We start from the raw sequence: 23,839 nt of genomic DNA, 5'->3' as shown, positions 1-23,839 counted from the left end.
AAACCTTATATTTGCAGTATGTAGTAAAACAGTCAGATCCTATAATCTCGAGTAGCAGGAAACTACTCGACTTTTACCGGTCCTAGTTAGCAGAGCCTCTAGTCGATGTAACCAGGTAATAAATCATAGGAACCTAGGATCATGCATCTAAGGTTTTAACCAACGCCTGAACATAAATGCACAAATAAATAATAGTACAACATAGATTGCATATATTAAAAATAATGGGCATTTAGATACACCGGGGCTTGCCTTCCTGGGCACTAGTAGCTTTGGACTCTTTCGAACTTTGGTTCGGGTCTTGGATTAGTTCAAGCGCATTCACTTGTGCATCAGCGGTGTCGACCTCGTGCGTTGGCACCAACTCGTAGGTACTATCAGCGAGATTGGCAGTTTCTATATGAATGCAACAATAAATTTTATTACAACATGATACAAACACATTTCTTTCCTTCACTATAAAGTTATAGTCCAACAAAAAATGGTTTGTTGTGGTGATCTTTGTTAACTTTATTTACTGGGCAATCATTTAAAGAGTAGTTCTATTCTTAACTTTTCTTCATAAAATGAACTAGGTGGCGGTTTTTTTAATGCTAAAAAATACATGAAGTAATTTGACTATTTCAACTCGTAAGATAGGAATAGTTTATGTAGCTACAAAATTTATACAAGGTAGTACATCTAATAAGCAACTTGCAGTAAAAATTTCAACTAAAAAAAATAAGGCATGAATCCATGAAAAATACTCAAAACAGATCATGTTTTAAGGAAGATGAATTTCCACAGATCAAACTACAACAGTTATGAAGCTAAAATTTTTATAGAGAAGTCTAACCATCGTCCTAAACATCCTGTAAATATTTCAGAATTTTTATAATCTTAAAACAGAAGTAATAAATTTGATAAAATTAAACCACATATAGTAAAACTAATTAGCACAGACAGTTATAAAGTGTTTATGCATATTAAATTTTGCATACATGAATATATGACCAGGAAGAAGTTCCAAAAAAATTTCAGATTTTTTAAACAAGTAAACTATTTATCATAATTAAAGACTACTTAACAAGCATTAAAACAAATATATAGTTAAACAGATCTAAAATTTCTCAAACTTGTGCAAAAGTAATATTTTAGTGACATGAACACAAGGAAAAAGTTTCATACACAGAACCTTATTATTTCTACCAGCATTAATACATGAGCAATACTAGTAGATCTAGAAATCTTGGAACTTTGACTTAGTTATTGATGTCAAAATGTAATCAAATTTTTACCAGTTACTAGTAGAATTGCAATACATCATCTAGCCAAAAATCACATAAAGTTACTAAGTATAACTCCTAGAACCAACATAGCCCATTTAATCTTATCTTTTTACTAGATTAAAATGTAGACAGATTCTGAAGATGTTCATGTAACAAACTTTGTATATCTTGTTGCTAGGATTCCAAAATATTTTAGTTTGCATTTTTCTGATTTTTATATGATTTTCTAGGCATTTTTGAAGTTTGCTGTTTTGAGTTCATTTACAACTTTTCATTTGGACCCCTGAAACTTTTAACTGTAGGTCCCTGGACGGACATTGGGGAAACAGAGGAGGGAGGGCGCAGCGTTTCCCGGTGAGGTCCGGCTCTGGAGCCATGGGAAAAGTTGGGGTAAATGGAGAGGGGGTCCTTGCGCACCTAAGGGTGGTCGTAGCTCGCCGGGAGGTGGACGGAGGAGGCGGGTCGGCGGAGAGGGGCGGCCAGCGGCGGGTCTGACTGCGGCAGTGGCGCTCCGGCAGCGATGGGGATGAGCAGCCGAGTCTGGAAGCTTCAATGGGGGTCGAGGAAGGTCGTGGGGTGGTTCATTTGAGCAATGCGCGGGCGGAGGGGGCTAGCAACGGTGAGCTCGAGCTCGCCGGAAAACTGGACGGGGCGACGGCGATTTTCCGCACGTGAGGAGCTCAGCCTGGGCTTTTATAGGCTCAGGGGTGAGGAAGAGTGGAATGGGGGCCTCGTTTGCTTCGCCTGAGAGGCAATGGCGCACTGGGGAAGGCGGAACCGGGTGCACTACAAGAAATGTGGTGATCTATGACCAAAATTCTATGACATTTTAATGGAGCGTCACAATTGCACATAATCTATGACGAATTTGAAGGTATGGACCCTAGCCCTAGAACTTATGACGTTTTATTGAATTCGTCATAATTGAGCCCACAAAATATGATGTTTTATTGAATTAGTCATAATTTAGCCCACAAAATATGACGTTTTAACATTAATGTCATAAAAATCGTCATAGCTATCTTAACTATATGTTTTGACATTTTCATTTTTAATTCAAGTTTTTTCTTCTCTTATTTGATGCTTACGTGGCAGCCTAGTCAGCGCACACGTGGTCTGCTTGAGTGGGGCCCACTTGCGAGCCCACGAATGAAAATAGAAATCGTCACGGATTTAATATCACGCTCAAACCACAATGATGATAAAAAAATGCGATATAGTTAACATGAGCCCACGAATCACCATAAGATACCGAGTTCACATATGCATCCAATTTGCAACATAATATTTTGTACAAGATTAAATCTAGGTTTTTTATTTTTAAAATTAAAATTTCTGTGGCATAAGAAAATCGCTCGTTATTTTTATCCTGAAAAAAAATCATTCTAGCCCATCTTAAATGGCCGCAGGAACAGCAGATGGGAATCGAACCTGGGTCATGATATTTAGAATCGAGGGCCCTGCCACTACGACACAGCAACAGCTTAGTTGAAGCTTGACATTAGCTTATATATTTATATAGTATCTCAAGTTTTAATTCCAAAAATTAAAATGACACACGGAGATAGAATTGTGGCTTCGAACCCAGACCTTGATTTATGTTGGTGTCCGGAAACTATAACTAATAATATTTTGTAACATGGTTCTACAATGAGGCGCAGATTTGCAACCCTTCTTTTGCACAAGTGGCAATGTAAATCAACAAATGTTAATAGGATGGTTAAGGTAAGATTTTATCCAAATTTGAGATATATGTGAAGAAGAATAGATTTTATGGTGTATAAACTTCAAAATTTGAGTTGAGTGATATGAAATAATGTGAGAGATCCATCCATTGTGTAAAGAATGTATACCCTAATTTTTGCAAAATCTATTGAAACTTTTATTTCAAGCTTAAACATCCATATAACGACTCTATGATAGTTTCCAGAATTTTTGGAGACATTGTAGATATTATTATCATTATTTTATATTAAGGTTGCAAGTAGAAGTTTGAATTATCTCTAACAAATATTTAAAACGTTCATCCATTTTTGGGATAGGAGCTATAATAGAATGGGTACACTTAAAATATATTTTCGAGGATTTTTTAGATATTATTTGAGATACTTGTAGTTCAAATAGTAATTTATTTTCAATAAGCATGCAGAAATTCATTTAAATGGTACAAAATACTAAATCTATTCAAAAATTCTTGAAACTTCTACATGGAAACTTAGATGTTGTATATTACATATAAAAATATAATTAGGTGTATATAAATTAATTATTTTACAAGTTACTTCACAAGGGTGTATTAATTAGTCAGTTAAAAAATAGAAAAAAAAGTTTTTTGCACAAAAAGTGGCCATATAAATCTACAAATGTTAACAAGAACATAAAATTAAGGTTGTGTCCAAATCTGAGGTGTATATGAGAAATATATAACTTAAGTTGTATGAAACTTCAAAGTTTGAATAAGCAGAGAAAGAATGAAGAAACGTTTGGGCCCAAATGGCCCATTCATCTCCAACCGTCCATTGCCGATCTGATGGTTGTGCTCGTGATAGCAGGCTATATAACCTGCTGCATCCCCATTCAAACCCTAACTCCCTCTCAACCCTATCCCCTCCCGGCGTCCCTGGAACCGGATCCGCTGCAGTTACCTCCCCTGCAGTTGGGTCACTGCCACGTGGGCCCCACTCGTGCAGGCCCCACACGCAGTGACTCAATTGCACGGCGGCCAACTGCAGCGGAGCCTCGTCCGGCGTCCCTACCCCGCCTGCCGCCGGGCGCTCCGCTCTCCCCCTCTCTAGTGCCATCCACCTCTCTCTCGATCTGGATCTGGATCTGAATCTGAATCTTGAAGGCGGCGCTGGCGGCGATGGTGTTGGCGGAGGGCGGGCTGCATGCGCGCCTGGCCGCCACGCTGCTCCCCTATGCGGCGCGGCTGGCGTGGGCGCCGCTAGTGCTAGATCACGGCGTGCGCGCGCGGACCTCGCGTGCTGCGCGGCCATGGCCGCCGGTGCCTTGCCGTGCGCGCTTGGGTGTGGCGCACGGGTGTGGCGCTGCCCCGGCCTCCGCGCCGGTGGGCGGCAGCTTCGGATTCGTCTCGCTCGCTGCTCCGTCTCGCGGCGGCCGTGCCTTAGGCTGACCACAGCGGAGGGAGCAAGAGCAAATTTGCTCCCTCCTCGTTTCCCACGCCCTCTCTGTCTACAGTGCCAAACAGTACATCTACAGTGTCAAACAGTGTATTTGCTCCTTCGTTTGCTCCCTCCACTGTGGACGGTCTTACTGCTGATCTCGTCGCAGGGTTACGCGCCGATATGCTTGGGCCTCGAGGATTTCTACACGCGCTGTCTCTATCTCCGCATACAGGAGAGGCGATTGCCTCAGTTTCCAGAACAATAATAGTTCCCCCCACCGCTGGCTGCAATGCTCAGGGGCATGGGAGCATCTGACGGTGGCTCAATTATTTCTTACTGTTGTTTGTTATTTCTGATGCATTCCTTTCTGATTTGACCGACCAAGCAATAGATAACAAGTATTTTGACTCCCTTGGTACATAGACGTCCTGCATTTAAGTGCCTGTAGGATGCTGGTGTGTGCTCACTCCAGAGACGTCCTACCACCAAGGCTAGTTGTTGAGTGCTGGTAGAAAGGATACCCGTGAGATGGATCTGCTAGTATTAAGTGCTAGTTAACTTATTCATTGTGCTCTCTGCAGATATTTGATTATTAAGTGCTAGTTAACAAAAAGTAGCTCTTGTGAGATTGACTTGATGGCATGCTTGAAACCGATCACATTTTTTTCATGGCATATATTTGATTATTGTTTGTTTACTGGTTATAGCATGGTTATAGCATTTGAGAGTGATCTCTTGGTCAGTTCAATTCCCGTTGCCTATTGTTTCCTTCATATTTTGAAGTCTGCCATTTATCTGTGCATATTTTTTATACCATGCCAGGATGCTAATGTAAATTCAGTAATGAAGCTAGTTTTCTTTGTCTACCCTGGTACCCCAAAACAAAGGTATGAAAGCATATTTGTTATTTCAGCAGGCCATGTTTGGTTAAACATCACATCACAATTTCACTAAAAGACAAATGCCCGCATGCAGTACTAAATGAAGTCTATTTGCAAAACCTTTTTAGGAATGAGTGTAAATTTTCGAGACGAATCTAATGAGCCAAGGTTCATCATGATTGGCTACAGTGATGCTACAGTAACCGCACCCAATCATCCTCTAATCGTGCGGTCAAAGGCCTCATTAGCTAAAATAACTGCTACAGTACCATAGTTGTGGAGGTAATTTTGTAATTAGACTTTATTTAATATCCCTAATTAGTGGTCAAAACATCGTTTCTCTCTCATCAAAATGTTTTCACGCCACAACCAAACACGGCCTTTAACTTCTCCAGCAATTAGCAAACCATACCCAATTGATTAGCAGGAGGTCTGATCCTGCAATACAAAAGCTATATGTTCCTTCTTTAGCACACTGTACTTAGTACTGATTGTTTAGGGGTAATTTTTTCTAACTGTATTTAGTACTGCATGTTGTGTATCTCGCGGTCGGCCTCCCAGGCTACTGTAGGTCACCGTGCCCTTTTCTTCTCGTTCTTATTATCAGATTTTGCTTCATGTAGCTAACGATAGGTTTTTGTTTTGGAGGAGGGAAGTGCTGTTCTGGGTCTGTTGCTGCTCGACAAAGGGAAGCAACGCCTTTTAGGCTTTAGGTTAGGTAATTGCTGATGAATCTTTCTCCTCACCTGCATATTTTGCTATTTGTTGCTCCTTTGTCCTTTCTATTCCTGAAAAAAATACTTGCACAGAACACTTGACATTCATGAATGTTGGATCATGCCTCTACTTGTGAAGGATTAGTAGAGCCCACAGTTCACAGTTCTGCAGTACTGTTCCCTTTGCTAGTTACTCCGTAGTTTTTATTACTGTGGATTGTTAGTTATCTCTGCAGATTGCTAAGTTTGTTGGAAAGCATTAACTACCATCTTTCTTTTGAGCAGCCAATTTTTTTTATTCCCTGTAATTCTCAAAAGTTGCTATGCGTTGACATTAATTTTTCAAGTTCAAATCACATTTATTTTCAACTATGGCTCCATGTACGATGTACAGAACCCATGTAATTACTATATCTCAATCTATAACTTGGGGAGTGCCTTGTTATGTATGCAGCTCCATCTTTTCAAGTACAATATCTGCTCTAGTTTCTATTACAATGTTATCTTTTCTAGTTTTATATCAACAAATATTATGTTCACCGTCATTAGAAAGTGGAATCCAAAATGCTTTTCTATTAATTAAGATTGGTTCTTTGTTGAGAAAAGTAATGCATCAGTTGTACTCACTATGTGTGCTATATCATGTGCAGGTATGCAATTAAAAGCTGAGAAGGATGCAAAATTTGAGCTCGTGCTTGAAACATGGGTTCGCTTGAAGCTACTTTTTGGCAGTATTGTCAGATTTTGTGCTAGATTAACTAGACTTAAACTTATTTCTTGCTGGATCAAAAAACTTTGATGTTGTATGTATGTGATGAGATGTTGGATCAGAATTTATCTATATATATGAGCTGGTTTATATCTTGATTTGTGCTAAAATGATAATTGATTAATTAGAAAAATAGGCTGTATTTTAATGGGCTGACTATATGCAAATGGGCCCAATGCAAACTGACCAACTAGCTTGCTGGTATATCATCATTCATGTGGCAGCCATTCCATGTCAGCAGCCATATTATCGACCACGTAAATTTACATGTCATCGCCATGTCAGTAGCCACGTCATTCTCTATGTCATCATTGTGTGACATGGCAATTGAATCTGTGACGAAAATTATATTGTTCATGACGTTAATTTTCATCATAGAAAACGGGCTTGGGTTGGGCTTCGGGGGCCCGGTAACATTTCATGACGGTTTTAAAACATCATGGATCAAGCAATCTATGACGAAAATTTAAGGAACGTCACGATGTGTGATTTATGACGCTCAATACATGACGTTATTTGAGATCGTCATAGATATTGTTTTATGACGGGTTTTCAGTGATCTGTGATAAAATTCAATCGTCATAGATCAACAGATTTTTGTAGTGGTGGCCGGTCGCCAGCGGCGCTGGTGGAGCGAAGTGGGGGTGTCGTGGCGGCGAACTGCGCTGGCGGGGGCACGCGTCCGCGCATGGAGGTGCCAGGGAGGTGGGGAGTGGCAAAACTAGGGGCGCGGCGGGGCCACATGGCCGAAACCGCCCTGGCGCGGCGCACCGGCGCGAACGGCGTACGGTTGCAATGGAGAGAGGAGAGAGATAGGATCAGTGGCGATTCCGTAAATAAGTTGAAGTTCAAGATTCAGCTCTGTAAACTCCACTTTTATACCTCTTCTTGGCCTCAAATGAAAAACTTTTGAATACCAAACTTACTCAGTTTTTGAGATCTACAACTTTCGTTTTAACCACTTTTTCATTTGAGCAATGGTTTTTGAGTTATTTTTAAAAGGTTCAAAAGCTCCTAAAAAGGATTGATTTAAATTATTTAATTGAGTTGATTTTGGGCCCACTTCCAATTAAGCACATGTGACTAAATGTACCAAATTTTGGTGTACACTATTTTGGTGAGGTGAGTTGTACATGAAATATAGTTGGATCATTCTTAATTTGCCCTCACATTGTGAATACAATATTTTGAATTTGAATTTTCTTTATCTTTTGTTGCCATTTCATACTTGTTTGCTCTCTTTAATTCAACTAATTGTTTCCTTTATATTTTGATTGACTTTTAAACACCTAGGGCGTCACAATTTTCCCCAAAAAACTATATACATTGCACGTGTGAGATTAGGTTCTATTTATTTATTTATCAGATTACTAAATTCATTCATACTCCTACTCTACTTTGGCTTTTATTTAAAAAATAACTGTACTTAAGCTACTTTCCACGGTCCCATTTCAGCTTTGGGACTAAGGGCAAATGAGCATTTCTTCTGTGTCAAAAAACAAAACCCCAAGGCATTTCTATTTCGTCCGATCCGACGGACAGGAGCAGCCCAACCGCAAATCAGCGGCTCCAGATTTCTTCCTCTCCACACCCACTCCCCCCGACCCCAACAGTCATCCCCGGAGAACAAACCGTTAACGGACCATCCTTCAGTTCATCGCCCGAGCCGACGCGCCGAAAGGGGACAGCCAAACCCTCGCCCGCGACCCCCGGGCGCGATGGCGGCGCCGGGATCGGAATGCGGCGGGAGCGACGGCGGCTACCGCGACCTCCGCGACGTGCGCGTCGAGCTGGACCCGGGAACGGCCCGAGGCGGCGGGGGAGGAGGCTTCGCCGTCTGCTTCTGGCTCTACCTGTCCAGCTCCGCGAGGCCGTCCTCGGTGATCCTCCACCAGGTTGGGTGGATTCTTCTCTCTCTCCACGGGGTTCGGGGGATTTCCTGGCGATGGCTTCTGCAGGAATTGTTTTATTTTCCGATGGCTACATGGAGGGAGGAATTGCGTGCTGCTTTTGCGGTCTGTTTTTTTGTGTCGAGTGTTTTGTATCCTTAAAATCACTCGGTTAATGTTGGAGCTGGGCTGTCCTTTCTGCAGCGCACCGCGTAGCAAAATCTCGGTCAGGAACCTCTACTGTACTTTTGCAGTACTCCTATGTGTTAGACTGTTAGTTTGAGGAAATTTCGTGTTTCAGGGGAAATTTTGTCGTCGAGAAAAGTGAAGAGTATCCCTGGGTTTTCTTGTGAACTTCAGTATCAGAATAGGTGCTAAATTGGTTGGATTTCTTGATTGTGCAGGTCACCACGGGAGACGACAATAAGTTACCATTTCTTGCTTTAGGTGAAGGAAATAAACTGCTGCTCTTCCCATTGATGAGGCTACACAAAGAAGCTCCTGGTACTGCTAGTTCCTATCCATGGACCGACACGACCAATCTATCATCTACAAGTGAATGTCCTCTTGAGAAATGGTTCCACATTGGGTGTGAGGTATGATCTAACAACCATAGACTCTGCCCCTTATCTAATTAATACCTTTGCATTTGTATCCCCAGATGAAAATATGCATGACAACATAGTCGATATTTCCTCTCGCTTTTGGTTCTTGTGTGTACCTGCATTATTGAAACATTGTTACATGCAGCATGTGTCAAGAGCTTTGTTTCCTGCTGTGTCCAAATGTTAATTTTCCTCGGCCTTTTCAGAATGGTGGTTTTATTTAACATCGCTTTGTATCTACATGTGCCAGGTTACTGACAATGTCATACGTCTTCACGTCAATGGCGACCTAACTGCTGAGATTCATCTTTGTTCCCTATCTGATGAGCCAGACCATCAGGAGGATGCAAACAAAATTAGCTTAGTCGGAAACGACAGCAAGCTCGAAGGCTATATGTATCATATTGAGGTGTCATCTGTACTAGGAACTATACAAGAACAATATGCAAAGGTGATTCATCTAAGCTAATAGCACGGACAATATTTTGCCTGTGAAGGTGCTGATTTTGTGATATTCTCATTGAATTGCAGAACCCACCATTTAAGTTATCTATTGACTACTCATCCTCTGATGGAATTGAAGAGTGTGATGATGGCATTTGGAACATTGTGGGCGGGAAGGTAAGGATGATGCTCATCATGCTGTTTCCTGATGGGAACTGCTTGTTCTCTGTTGGTTTTAATTATTTTTACCCAAATGAAGAAAATTCAGCGTTTCAGTAAAATATGCCATGTAAAAAGCTACTTGAGAAATCATACTTGAGTTGGAGAAAAATACTGAAAAATATTTGTTTCCATATAACGAATTTACATATTAAATAAAAATTAATAACACAATTTTCCCCAATTATGGACATATCTATTGATGCAGGCATCTTGCAGGAGAAACTTCATATTGGAAGTAGTATTAATCAATGCCTTTGGTGAACCTGTGAAGGATAAAGAGGTTCTTCGTTTGCTTAATAATTTTAATCTATTGGGCCAACTGCTTTATCTGGTTATTTAGCATTCTTATGAATTTATACGTATTCTAGGTTGTTGCTTCGCTTGTCTATGCTGACAATGGAATGGTAGTTGAAAAATCAAGGGATGATTCAGAGCCTCCCTTACTTATTACTTGTGAAGGACTTGAATACCCAGCTATAAGCAGGCCTCTACCAATTATTCATGGACGTGCACTTTTTAAACTCAAAATATCACAGGTGGGTTTATCCAGATGTAAAATTTCTTTAGTACATATATACAGCTGACTTCGGTTTGTGTTGAACAAAAAAAGGAGTTACATTTGATTGTCTGGCTGCCACCGGATGGAGCATACGATTATTTGTCTTTCCTGTCTCGCTGTTGGAAGCAGAGTTTTGAATGGTTTACTTCAACAGTGCGATAGCCTAGTAGAGGCTGAAACTGGTATGTTTTTTTCTATGGTGGCCTGTACATGCAAAACAGACCATTGTAATTGCTTATGGCATGTGTCAATAATGCCTTCTTCTGCACGAAGGCATTTTGAAGGCATCTTTGGAATGATCTTTTTTTCCTATTAGATTTTTGGCCCAGTTTTAGGTTGTTGAATAAGTGACTTTCATAGCTTTCCTTTTGGGGGTCATCTGGGTGGATGTGAAGTTGTAAAGAAGATTTTAGTATATTATGATTGTCGGTTGGTGTCTCTCATGCTTTTTATATATATCTGCATTGATTTCTTTTGCATTTTGAAAAACAATATCTGCACTTTATAAACTGGCTATTTAGGATGAGACTGCAATTGCTAGAAATAACTACGGAATGACTCTTGCATGCAAATAAATGCCTATACCTTTTATACCATGTAGGTGAATTGCTTCTATTGTTTCTTTTTGAAGTATCAAAGGAGGATTTGCCCCTTCCTAAAATTTGCAAGCAGCCGGGTTCGAGCCTGGGTGGGTGGGCTCTCACTTGGAGTCTCTACCAACTGCTCTATGGCAGTTATCTGTTTCCCGTGTTTCATGTCTGTATTAAATGGACACCCAAACCGTTTGTGAAACCAGGCTGGGAGCCACAATATGGATCCCATTCCTCTCTGTAGTCGATAAATATTACCTAATTCCAAATGAGGTCCTCCCCTCTCCATTGCTCTTTTTTTCTCTCCAGTGGCCTCAAAAGATCCAATATAGTCGGCAAGGGGTGCTAAGTTTACAGAAATAAAATAAAACCACCCAACCTAGTTCTATATGTGTGATCATTGAAACGGTTTAGATCATTACAGCGCAGGTGCAGCTGTTGGACCATTAGTGATGAGCAGGTAGACAAAGTTGGTGGCAGGCGACAGAGCTTAAAAGGACTGATATGTTAGTATGGCACACTAACACTACATATTAACTACTCATGTAAAGTTCAGTTTGGGGTGCCGTGGAAACCCTTTTGAATCTCACATCTCAAATCTGCCAAGCTTCTCGCGGCAGACCGGTTAGAGCGTTGAACTCCCGTCCTGACCCGGGTTCATAGCATTGCACCTTCTTAGAACAAAGCCTGGGGGGAGTCTCCCCACGTGGTCGTTTTTTTTGGGTCAAATATCAAATCTGATTGTTAAAGAAAATTAAATGTCCGTACAATAGCTGCAGCCCAGTAGTTGCACATACCCGTGACAGCATCCACAATCTACAAGTTATGCTCATATCCAAAGAAATTGAGCTGATAGATCGCTATCTAAAGCACATGTGTATCCATGCAATTTTTATTTAATTTATGATATTATTAGTCACTTGATTTTTGTCCATGACATTGTGTCTGATTGTTCCAGCTCTCCTCCAAATGCGACAATAAGCTCTTCCGTATTCAATTCTCTACACTTCACATGCGGAGATATCCTTTTCTGGAGGCATATTCCAAAACAATTCGCTGCATATCTCGAAACCGCACCATCCGCCCATTGGGTTCTGGAAAGCGGGTGAGTTCTGCAACGGCAGATGAAACTGACTTGCTCCAAGGTTTAGTTAATGCTGACAGAGTAAATGGTCGCTTACATTCTCATGGCCAAAGTTCAGTAGTGCATTTCCATACACCCAAATTTCCCAAGATAGAAGGTGATGGAATGGCGAAGGTAGTAGAGACAAACAAAATACTATCACAGGTAATGGATAAGCTAGATTGAAGTACTTTCCCAGTTGTGCTAGTTTGTGATTTCTTGTTTTGATTATTATTATTATCGGTTTACAGAATAAGCAGGCCAGAAAGATGGTGGTAAGCAAAGAAGCACAGAATGCCATGGGGACAGACACTTCAACATCCAACTTTGACAGCTTTGATTCAGGAAGTTCTTGGAGTGGGTCAGATGCAGATGATGTTGAAACCTTTTCAGATGCTGTGGTTTTCAGATACTGTCTAGATAGCACATATGACCGGTCAAAGTTTCTTAGAGGTGCAGCTCCTACTTTTAACAAAGAAGACCTGGTAAAACTTGCAGATCAGATCTCATTGTACAGTGGATGCTCCCACCACAGGTAACTAAATTCTTGGGCCCTATATTTTTGTTAAATGTTTCCTCTTGTGTTGTTCAAATTAATTTTTGTTTTCTCCTGCCTGTCCAGAAACCAAATATTGATGTCTAAGCGATTGCTCAGAGAGGGTGCCGATACCTGGAGCATGATCCCAAAGAACAATGAACGTGCTCTTTGGTCATCTTCCATTCCTGGGATCATAACAAAATTTATGGACATTGCCCATTCTGTGAGTAGGGGTTTGTCAGAGCAGGTAAAACTTAACTTCTATACATGGCCTCTGTACCTCAACTCTCTACTTTTGTAATTAGTGCAAGAAATAAATGTTTAATTTCCTACCGTTTACTGCTTCAGGACCTCGAGGTCTTGAGGGGAATTGCTGGTTGCGGCGAGGATATTGGAAGAGACGAATTTGATCGGCTATGGTACTGGTTATACCCAGTGGCTGCTTCACTGTCAAGAGACAAAATTAAAAAGCTGTGGGATTGCACATCACCTAAATGGATAGAGGGATTTATTACAATACAGGAAGCGGAGAATGCACTAAGAAGTTCCAAGGAACTGTTGAAGGAGCCAGGGACATTTGTTCTCAGATTTCCTACCACCAGAAGCTGGCCACATCCAGATGCTGGAAGCCTGGTTGTCACCTACATTGGCTCTGACAACTCAATTCACCATAGACTACTCTCTCTTGATTCCAGGTGTGTTCAGATTGACATGTTTTCCCGCCCTCTAGATTCTATTTGCAGTGAAGTTACTGAATCTTACTCTTTTAGTTTTTTTTAAAAAAGAGAGAATCTTACTCTTTTCCACTGGACACAGTGCTGCTTCGGCTGAGAACCTGCAAGATTTGCTGCTGCAGGAACCTGAATTATCCCAATTGGGCAGGTAAAGCATTCTAAACTCTGAATCGAAGGCACTGTTCCGGCTGTTCTCATTCCAACTCGATTCAAACGCAGGGTTGATCGGCTCCCAACCGCCATCCGCAGATGATCCAGGAACGTGATTCTGGATGCTTTGAGCGATGAAAAGAGGGTCAGGGGCTTAATGCATCCATATTCATCGTCATCCAAATATCATATAGCCCATAGCATCTGTCATCCAAAGATCATAGCCCATAGCATCTGTTGACTGTTCCCTGTTGCTGTTGTTACCCTGTACAACTTGTAAATCGGTAGCCTTCGTACAAAGAGAGGTTATGTTGTCATACTAGTGAGATTTAGCGTAGTTGCTTCAGAAAACAAAACAAAACCAAACAGTAACATCAGCTATCTGGTGCCTCAAAAGTCAAAATTGGAGGTTTTCTTAGTTGCTCTTGCTCCAATACATGTACGTAAGCTGATGATTCACCTATCTAAAGTTTCTTTTACTTTCCTTTTTAATCCCTCTGTTTGAAGCCGAGAGGATCATATCTCTTTTTTTTTGAGGGGGGTCATATCTGTTTGAGGAGGATCATATCTCATATCAGCACTGCATATATGGCTCACTCTCACCGCCTCACTGGCTCTAACGTACACTCGCCCATGTCATTTTGGAGGGCCAAAGCCCATTAGACCGCTACCCATCAAAGCCCAAATTAATCTAAAAAAAACAATCAAAGCCCAACTCCTGCTCTCTCCCCACTGGCCCGCGGCATCCTCCCGGCCGCTCCGCCGCCGTCGCCGTGCACACGCCACCCCCTTGGGCACTTCCCCACCCCCATCAAACCAAAACCCCACGGCGCCGCCGGCGACGGGCCACCGAGAGGGTTTTAGCCTCCTCCGATGCCGCCGCCGCCTCGCCGCGCGCTTCTCACCTCCCTCCTCCGCCTCCGGGGTTTCTCCTCCATCGCCTCTCCCCACCCCCACCCCCACCCACCCGCTCCCCCGCGGCGGCACCAGTTTGTCGCCGACCCCACCGCCTCCACGAGCCGCAGCGTCGTCGGGGCCGTCGGTGGCGGGAGCGGCAACCCCTTGGACCCGACGCAGCTCCTCCGCGACGACCCGGTGGCAATCACCGCCTCACTCTGGGTCTCCTCCTTCCGCGCCGCCGCCGCCTCCTCCGCCTCTCCCGCGTCCACCCCCGCGCCGCCCCAGTCACTCACCCCCTTCCTCTCGCGCCTCGAGCTGTGGGTGCTCGCCTACCAGAAGGCGTACGCCGACGAGACCGGCTCCTACCTGCCGCGCTCCTCCGTCCCGGCCTCCACGCTCGCCTCCCTCCTCTCGCTCCGCAACGCCGTCCTCGACGCCCGATTCCGCTTCGGCAACCGCCTCACCCCCTTCCTCCAGTCCCCGCGCGCCGCCAACGCGCCCGACCCCGCCACCCTCTCCAAGCGTAAGCTCCGCGCCCTCCTCACAACCCCCGGCCCGCCGCCTTTCCAGGACCGCGTCGTGCAGGAGCTGCTCCTGCTCCTGCTCGAGCCCGTCTACGAAGCCAGGTTCTCGCCAAAGTCCTTTGCCTTCCGCCCCGGTCGATCCCCGCATGCTGCGATCCGCACCATCCGCCGCAGCTTCGCACCATACCTCTGGTATATCAAGGGCGACCTCTCCCCGCTCCTGCACTCGCCTGATCCTGCACTTGTGGTCGGTGCACTTATCCGTGATGTGCGTGATAAGAAGGTGGTGGATTTGATCCGCTCGGCGCTACTCACCCCTGTGGTGACTGCAAGTGAAGATGCCGGGGTAAAGAAGAAGAAGACAAAGCGAAAGTACCAGAAGAAGAAGGTGCTGCCAGAGGGGGAGCCGAAGCCTGACCCTTACTGGTTGCAGACATTCTTCGGGTTTGCACCAGAGGAGGCACAGATGCAGCCTGATTGGGGACATTGTGGGGTGCTGAGCCCATTGCTTGCCAATGTGTGCCTGGATGAGCTTGATAAGTGGATGGAAGAGAAGATTAAGGAGTTTTACAAGCCATCCAAGTCCGATGTTGTGGGAGGGGATGATGGTATTGAGCAAGGTAATACATCATGGCCGGAGTTTGTTCCCACGAGTGGGCCTGACAAGACAAGGAAGGTGGACTACATTCGATATGGCGGGCATTTCTTGATTGGTGTGAGGGGGCCAAGAGCCGATGCGGCGGTGCTCCGGAAGCAGCTTGTTGAATTTTGTGATCAGCGGTTCCGGATCAAACTTGATAATGAAAGCCTCCCTATTGACCACATCACTAAAGGGATCATGTTCCTTGATCATGTGCTGTGCCGTCGAGTTGTGTACCCAACACTGCGTTACACAGCCACAGGTGGCAAGATCATAAGTGAGAAGGGGGTTGGTACACTGCTATCGGTGACAGCTAGTTTGAAGCAGTGCATCAAACAGTTCCGAAAGCTTGAGTTTTTGAAAGGAGACCGGGAACCAGACCCACAACCATGCTTCCGTATGTTCCATGCCACTCAAGCTCATACAAATTCTCAGATGAATAAGCTTTTATTGACAATGGCAGAGTGGTATCGCTACGCTGATAACCGCAAGAAGGTGGTTAACTTCTGCTCTTATATTATAAGGGGTTCTTTGGCAAAGTTATATGCTGCAAAGTACAAGCTGCGGTCAAGGGCAAAGGTCTATAAGATTGCATCAAGGAACCTTAGTCGGCCATTGAAGGATAAGAAAGGACAGTCACCAGAGTATCACAATCTTCTGAGAATGGGCCTTGTGGACTCAATTGATGGTCTTCAGTATACAAGGATGTCGATGGTTCCTGATCCTGATTATACGCTGTTACCTAGTGGATGGCGGCCAGACCATGAGAAGATTTTGCTGGAGTATATAAAGCTCACAGATCAACAAATGATGGAGGAGCAGCGAGCTTGCATTAGAGAGGAGGGGCTTATAACACCACAAGATTATATTTCAATGCTTGTATGGGGCTACAAGAAAAATGCAGTGTTACTTCCTTCTTCAAAAGATAGAGATGCCCATGGATCCACGGAAGACCTTTGTTCAGATGCTGATGAATTGGGTGAAAAAGAACTAGGAAATGAGGGCTGTCAGGGTCCTCCAAAGTTTGCTGAGATGTCATGAGTATTGGTGATCTCTGTAAACTTCCCAAGAAACATTTGACTGGATGGTTGGTTGGTAACATTGAATTACACAAAACCAAATGCCTCACTGCTTAACGCTCAAGGAGATGACAGCTGCCTCGGCCAAGTAAATTGATGATCTCTTTGGTCTTTGCTGACCGGGTTCACAGTGGCCTAGGCAGATGGCTGCTTCCTGCTCAAGAGACAATAATTGTGCAGCTGCATCAGTCAAGTACATTCCTTAATGCTGACTTGCTGATGGCCATGGTGAATTCTGTCTAGGGTGCTCAAACATGAGCTTGGACCCAGCATAACATTCATGAAACTATTGGAGATTACATTTTGGTGTCAAATCATGTGCCACATGCAGAGCTAGGTGCTCTTATGTCAGTCCTGATGTTTTGTAAGATTTTACCAAGCCTATTTATGCATTTTAAAAGTTACATAGAAAAAAGATCACTGTGTACACATTCCATCCAAATGTCCTGCTTGTGCAAATTGTTGACTGTGTAATCTTTTATCAGAAACAGACCTTGTGATGAAGAGGAAAAGAAGCTTGATGTTCGTATCTTTATGAGCCTTAAGATGTGTTCAGAACCCCTGATTGCTCATATCTACTTGGACTGCATTTAGTTGTTCAGCATTTTTATCACTTGTTTGTGTTTAGCTGAAATGGTTTAGTCAACAGTAGCTATTTGTAGTTTAACTATTCATTTTATTTACTAAAGTCTACTGTTTGCTGAATGGTTCGGTAAATACTACTGTTCCAAGCATATACATGTTGGCAACCATATTTCAATTTGCTGAACATGTTTTATGACCAACAAATTTGTTAGTATGTGTAATATGCCATTTTTCTAATCTAGTACTTCCAGAATAGCCGCAAGGAACATATATCAGCTTCATTCAGTCATAATTATTGCAGTGTATATTCTTTGTTCTAAACTTGCTGAACATGCTTTATGACCAACAAAATTTGTTGGTATGCACAATATTCTATTTTTCTAGTACTTCCAGAATAGCCTCAAGGAACATATATCAGCTTCGTTAATTCATAATTAATGCAGTGTATATTCTTTGTCCTAAACTTCTTATTCTTTTTCATCAATTACTTTCCATGCACATGATGGCTTGTTGCTGTTATGTCTCGCTAAGAAGAATTCCCTCTGCTTGTGCCGGTTGAAACTGCAGATTTTAGAGTAATCATTTCTTGCATAATCTTGCAGTTCTGTTCCTTCTGCTTTTGCCATAATTCTGATCAGTTTTCGCAAATAAAAATGACATCAGTTTTCAGGGAAAAGTTTGTGCTATTGTTAGTATATCTTGCAATCAGCAATGAACTGACCATTGTTTCTACTGCATTCTGAAAAGTTGCTAGGAAGAGCAAAAGAACTCAAGAGGAGCAAGCACACAGTACATTGTACAGATAATGCTAAATTTGACTTTGCAATGTATACTCTCTCAAGAGCAGTCTTGAGGATTGCATCATTGCATGATGATACTGGTGTAATATTGTAACTGGGACAAACTGGCTTGCAGAGTTTAACAGTGAAGAACTTGTATCACATTATCAGATGTTAGTTAATGTTTATTTGGTACAGTGATATATGCGGATCACATCTGTCATTTTCTACAGTTGTTCCAGTGACTGCAAAGGACAAAATAATGTTCTGTTCCTTTGGTGAATTTGCATAAATCCTTGGAGTTCTACTGTACTCATCTTCAGGGTTTTATTATCTGTCTTGGTTGTGTGTAAAAGTGTCTCGTGGTATTATTCTAATAATGTATATTTGGTGGCCAACATAGATATCAGAGCTCCAAGTTTATACCAATCTGCAGTGTTCAAAAATCCTTCTGGATCATCAAAAAATTTATAGTTTAACAGTTCTCTTTTTTGTCTTCATCTGTTTATACGCTACATGAGACTGGTGCCCGCATGCTGTAGTTTGTGCTTCCTGAGTTCCTGTTACTGTTTGCAGTTTATTCTGGGTTCTATTGTTCCATGCTATCTTATACTGTATCAATCTGCATAACATTGGTGCCAACATCCACTTTCAGATCTAAATGGCAGTATGGATTTTGACGCAAAACTTGTGTCCCATGGAGCACATTGAGGTATGACAATTGTCTTCACTTTACTCGTTTTCGTTGTGCCAATAGATATGGTGGTCGACATGAAAGCTCTCAACAGTTGCCATGATATTGTTTCCCCCTATAGACTGATGTGAGGCACTTCTGATCCACAGTCTTTAGAGAGGTCCAATGCCGTACCTTTTTTTGTGACTGTTTTAATTCACTTCCTAAAAACCTCTTATAGATCACCATCTGAAGTTTCCTGATATAACACATGGTGTGCTGATCATGTTTAACAAATTCTTTCAACGGACAGTACATGCAGTATAGCATCTGCCCCTGGGTATTAAAAACATGCAAAAGTTTATGTCCTTAGTATTTTACAATTTCTAGAAGATTTATGAGTTTAGACAAATAGAGGTAGGCCCCACAGATTGGTTCTCTATAGATTAGCTGGAATCACATTTGCAACCTAACAATGGGGTTTAAGTGCCAACATCAAGGTTCTGTATCACCTTGACTATCTATACTACGATTTTTAATAGAGCTTTCAACAGTTGGGCCATCTGATTGCTTGATCTAGTGCCATCACTCTCAGAGTCTCAGGCTGCAACTGATAGATTGCTCCCCTGCAAGTTTGGTATCTGACCAGCACCAGCTAGCTAGGAAATCAGGCTTTTTGCCTGGCACTTTCGCGTGAGGAGGAAGGGTGGTTACTTATGTGGAAAGACGGCAATCTACCACTAATATTCCCTTTGACAAGACGCTCCCACTCATTGGCTATAATATTTTGGCTTCATATTTTTCACGGTTGGTAGAGGGGAGCAAGTAGACGTTGGATGGCGGAGCTGCCCCGCCCAGCTTTATTTATTCTTGTTCCAACATGCCATCGAGCACCAACCACTACCCGTTGTTCACAAACATGCTTCATTCTGCTGTATCGAAGTTTCTTTCAACGCCTAAAAGCTGAGCTTCTTGGCTGCTGCCCCACTGCACACTGCACACTGCACAGTTGGCATGTACCGTACAGCACTAATATTGGAGCAAAATGTAGGGCATTTCACATTCCTTTCTCTCTCTCTCTCTCTTTTTAGTTTTTTTTTTCCATGGGCACATGCATGGTACAAAAGACATTTACATGGTTTTGGAATTTCTTAGCAATCTTGCATTTCACCAATGAGAAGCATTTGTATGAAATGTTTTCAGATGCCGAATTGCTGGGGAACAGCAAGATGGGAAGGGCGGTGCTGATGCAGTGAGGGCAAGATTTCCTGTTCAACAAAGCACAAGCTCGACTGGCGGACGGAATTCCAACTGCAACACGAGTAGTCCTGCTAAATTTGCTTCCTAGTTTATTTACACTACAGATCTAGTCGCGGCTGCTGTCGATTATGTGCAAGGCAAGCTGACGAGGCAGGTCCAGGACTGCAGCTCCAACCCATTGTACGTCTCTTTTACTGGACCTACGGCGGCTTCGACCGCCATCAACGCCCCGCGTGCTCGACGGGCTGTTATGTCATGTGTGCCTCCGTGCCCAGAAACTTTGCAGAAAGTCTGGCGCCGGTGCCGCTCTAAAATCTTGTTTACATTACATGGGCTGTCTCTCTCTCTAATCTCTGTGTGCGCAGGCGCGGTTGCTTTCGCCGACGTCGAAGACGAAGCTTTTCGGCCTGGACGATCCTGCAGCCGGAGAAACAAAGAAAGTAAGACGGAGAAAAGCGACGGGAGCGGCGACGACTGCGCTCGCCGGAGCGGCCGGGGCAGTTTGAATTGACCCGGTGGTGCGCTGCTAACCTGGTGTTTGCCGCTACCACCATGCCGTGCATGCAACGAGCTCGAGTCGGGTCGTCCCAGGTGTTCTTAGTGCCGTGTGGCCTGATCGTAACTGAACAAAAGAAAAAAAATTGGCGAGGTCCTCCCCGTGTCATCCGTAGAGAGGAAAGAATCGATTGGCACCCAACATTTTGCAGGCTTGGAATCTGATGCTGTGCCCTGAAGCACTGACCGGCCGATCCGACGGAGACGCCGCCGGGGCGGGCAGGCGCGCGAGTTCGCTGTTGCTCAGGTGCCCAAGCCCCCCTCCTTTTTTTTCCCTGGCGGCTGGGCCGGCCCTTCCGCTGATGGGCGGCGCCTGCGCGTCATGACCCCCCCCCCCCCCCCCCCCGGTCTCGGTCTCGCTCGCATTCCCATGGCGCTGCGCTGCTAAATGTTACCCTATCCCTACGCCACGAGCGATCAGAGCCAGAGGCCTCCTCGGCTCATCGCTGCTGCTCCCGCAGCAACGGGCAACGGCATCGAGCGCGCAGCCGCTCTCGCTGCCTTTCGATGCGCCACGCGCGCCTCGACCTCACCTCGTGCAGGTGCGCATCGCCAGATTTGCCGCGGCGGCCGAGCATCGGAATCTCTCTCTGTCTTTGCGCGAGTTGGACGTGACGCTTCACGCTTGAATGATAAGCTGATCGAATCAATCCTAGGAGTACATGGATACGGGATATTTGCTCGTCAGATCACTGTCCAGTGAACAACGATTCGATTCGATGTTCGGATTCTTTTTCCTCAAATTTTTATACTCACTCAATTAAGTTTGACTTAGAGATTGCGAAAGGGCTTGTAGCCTAGTGGTTACAGGAGCCTCGGCAGCACCTGAGGTCATGGGTTCTCGATTTGCCGGCTCGGTCTTCGAATATGCTCATAGGGGTAGAGTTTGCGTACGTGTGTTCATAGGGGGTGTGAGTATGCGTGCGTTGTGAGTATCTGAGTTGTACTGTGTAATCTAAAAAAATTGACTTAGAGATTTATTTACTTAATTTATCTGTATAAATATTTACAGAAAAATGATGAATTAAATGAACGGGAAAAATAAATGCCGGCACGTGGTTAAGAGCGGAGATAGTTTTCTTTTTAAAAGAAAAAAACGGTCAGGATGTAAGGAACATGGCACCATTTATGCCATTTTCGAGTGATTTTGATGATCGAATGACAACACAACACTTGAACTAATATGATTGTTAAGATGACCATTCTCAGGCTTTTAGGTTCAAGTGATGACAAAGAGAAAGAAAAGATAGGCGTAGCAAGGCCCGAAGGGCCGCCCCTACGGGGGTTCCGCTACCCGGTTAGCGGACGGGGGTCGAGAGGAAGCCGCCCCTCGCGGGTCTCAGGGCAGCGCCCTGAAAGCTCTTCGGTCTGAAGCACCGGAAGAACCGACGCATGAAGCATCGGTGCATCCGATGGTTGTCGGAAGAACCGACGCCATGGCAGAAGGGAATCAAAGCCAAGTCAGCTTATGGGCACCGGATGAACCGACGGGTCAAAAGGGGGCATCGGTGCATTGGGCGTCTATGTTCCAGATACGATGTAAGAGCCCAGGAGAAGATTCTTCAGCACCGGTTGAACCGGTGAAGCATCGGTGCATACCATCGGTGTAATGACGTCAGCAGAAGAGTAGAGTGCTGTGAGTGACCGGATGAACCGACGGCTAAGCATCGGTTGAACCGGTGGTCACTGTGTCAGCTATCAGGAGTTCAACGGCTATTTCGGGTCTGTGAGTGACCGGATGAACCGACGCTACCCCAGGCAGAGGCATCGGTTCATCCGGTGATACGCAGATTTTCTGCTGACCGTTGGAGCAACGGCTACAAGACTTGGTAGCCTATATATACGCCTCACCCCGGCCATTTGAAGATTGCTGGAGTTGCTAGACATCCCACACACACCCAAGAACATCTCCAAGCCATACAAAAGCATCAAGATCATATTCTTAGCCCTTAGCACACTTTGATAGTGTTGTTTAAAGGATTAGCTCTTAGTGAGTGAGATTGCAAGGCTTCGAGCCTTTGTGCTGTGGTTCATTAGTGAACCAAAACAAGAGCTTGGTGCGCCGGCACCCTGGAGCGTGAAGCTCGCTGGCAACGTCATCGACCCTCCGACTTGGTGTGGAGCGGCGACGACATCTTTGTGCGGGGGACGTGCAGACCCCATCCTTTGTGGAGAAGCTCCTTAGTGGAACCCGGGGGCAAGGTGACTGTGATTGTGTTCACGGAAGAGACTTGGTGGCCGAGTAGCAATACTCTTAGTGAGTGCTACAACAACGTGGATGTAGGTGTGCCTTTGTGACTAACCGAACCACGGGATAAATACCCCGCATCAAGAGTTTGCTATCTCCTATCCCGCTCTTTAAGCTTCCGCATTTCATACTAGCAATTTGTATGTTTTTACTTTCATAGAGTAGTTTCTTGATAAGAAATGCTATAGGTTGCTAAACTCTTTTGGGATAGGGGTTTCACACTAGAACAATCTAGTTGCACATCTAGATAGCATGTTTTAGTTTAAGTTTTGTGCAAACTAGTTGGAGCCATAGGTCTAAGTTTTTAGAGTGTCTAATTCACCCCCTCCCACTCTTAGGGTAGAGCACACGATCACTTTCACAGGAGCACCCGCGCGCGCTCGAAGCCTTGAACGCGGCCACAACCAACCGAGCTAGGCTGAAATAGTTGGATCAATTTTGACTCGATACTTCGTCACAACGCGTTACCTTGCGGACCTGCCAATAGTTGGTTCCTGCCGAGGGTCAACCATGTCATTTCGTGGGCGACCGTAGCTGTCTGAAACCGATCGTCTGCACGCACTATCGTCAGGGGCAGCAGGCGACGACCGGACCGACGCGGCTCGAGACGTGTCTTGCGCTGTGCCGCCGACTCGCCGTGAACGCGCGCGCGCTCTAGCTAAACGAGTTAGGCCTTGTCGCGACACGCCGGGAGGTGGTAATTCGTTAGCTGATCGGATCATCAGAGGTGGCCCTTGACGTGACGCTCTTCGTTAGTAAGGCACCTACCCTGCATCCGACAGGAGCATTGTTAGAGGTCCAGAGATGTGGATATCCAATAGTATATTCTGTATCATGTGATTATTACTAGATCATAATGAGTTACGATGGCCGGCATGCCACCCTAATTTATTTCTTTGTTACGTGAAATACTGTTTTAATTCAGTTTATTCAAGCCCACCCCCAACAAAAGCACCGCGCAGTACGGATTGAAGTATCGCCGC

General features: G+C 44.2%; 2 protein-coding genes and 1 long non-coding RNA gene across 3 annotated transcripts; all 3 read left to right on the top strand.

The window, feature by feature from the left end:
* Nucleotides 1–5,566: 5,566 nt before the first annotated feature.
* Nucleotides 5,567–6,855, top strand: LOC120651615. Its single transcript, XR_005666258.1, has 2 exons — nucleotides 5,567–5,992; nucleotides 6,641–6,855. It is a non-coding gene; the product is annotated as an uncharacterized LOC120651615 (long non-coding RNA).
* A 1,552-nt stretch (nucleotides 6,856–8,407) lies between these two features.
* Nucleotides 8,408–14,105, top strand: LOC120651614 (SH2 domain-containing protein B-like). The gene is made up of 12 exons (XM_039929181.1): nucleotides 8,408–8,654; nucleotides 9,053–9,244; nucleotides 9,504–9,704; nucleotides 9,785–9,874; nucleotides 10,125–10,199; nucleotides 10,288–10,455; nucleotides 12,027–12,356; nucleotides 12,443–12,726; nucleotides 12,814–12,976; nucleotides 13,078–13,424; nucleotides 13,546–13,611; nucleotides 13,683–14,105. Exons 1-12 carry the CDS (start codon nucleotides 8,478–8,480, stop codon nucleotides 13,714–13,716), a joined length of 2,127 nt encoding a protein of 708 aa, XP_039785115.1. The 5' UTR covers nucleotides 8,408–8,477; the 3' UTR covers nucleotides 13,717–14,105.
* A 278-nt stretch (nucleotides 14,106–14,383) lies between these two features.
* LOC120651613 (nuclear intron maturase 2, mitochondrial-like) lies at nucleotides 14,384–17,316 on the top strand. Its single transcript, XM_039929180.1, has one exon. It carries the CDS (start codon nucleotides 14,487–14,489, stop codon nucleotides 16,716–16,718), a length of 2,232 nt encoding a protein of 743 aa, XP_039785114.1. The 5' UTR covers nucleotides 14,384–14,486; the 3' UTR covers nucleotides 16,719–17,316.
* Nucleotides 17,317–23,839: the final 6,523 nt, after the last annotated feature.

The sequence above is a fragment of the Panicum virgatum genome, chromosome 9K, assembly GCF_016808335.1.
Source record: "Panicum virgatum strain AP13 chromosome 9K, P.virgatum_v5, whole genome shotgun sequence".
Lineage (NCBI taxonomy): Eukaryota > Viridiplantae > Streptophyta > Magnoliopsida > Poales > Poaceae > Panicum > Panicum virgatum.
The sequence above is the reverse complement of the archived record's forward strand: the minus strand, read 5'-3'. Positions and strand labels throughout refer to the sequence as shown.

Bases quoted from the DNA above. Each gene is read 5' to 3' on its own strand.
- LOC120651614 (XM_039929181.1), top strand. From the start codon at position 8,478: ATGGCGGCGCCGGGATCGGAATGCGGCGGGAGCGACGGCGGCTACCGC. The intron at 10,456-12,026 runs GTGGGTTTATCC...TGATTGTTCCAG, and splicing joins TTAAACTCAAAATATCACAG to CTCTCCTCCAAATGCGACAA. The intron at 12,977-13,077 runs GTAAAACTTAAC...TTACTGCTTCAG, and splicing joins GTAGGGGTTTGTCAGAGCAG to GACCTCGAGGTCTTGAGGGG.
- LOC120651613 (XM_039929180.1), top strand. From the start codon at position 14,487: ATGCCGCCGCCGCCTCGCCGCGCGCTTCTCACCTCCCTCCTCCGCCTC.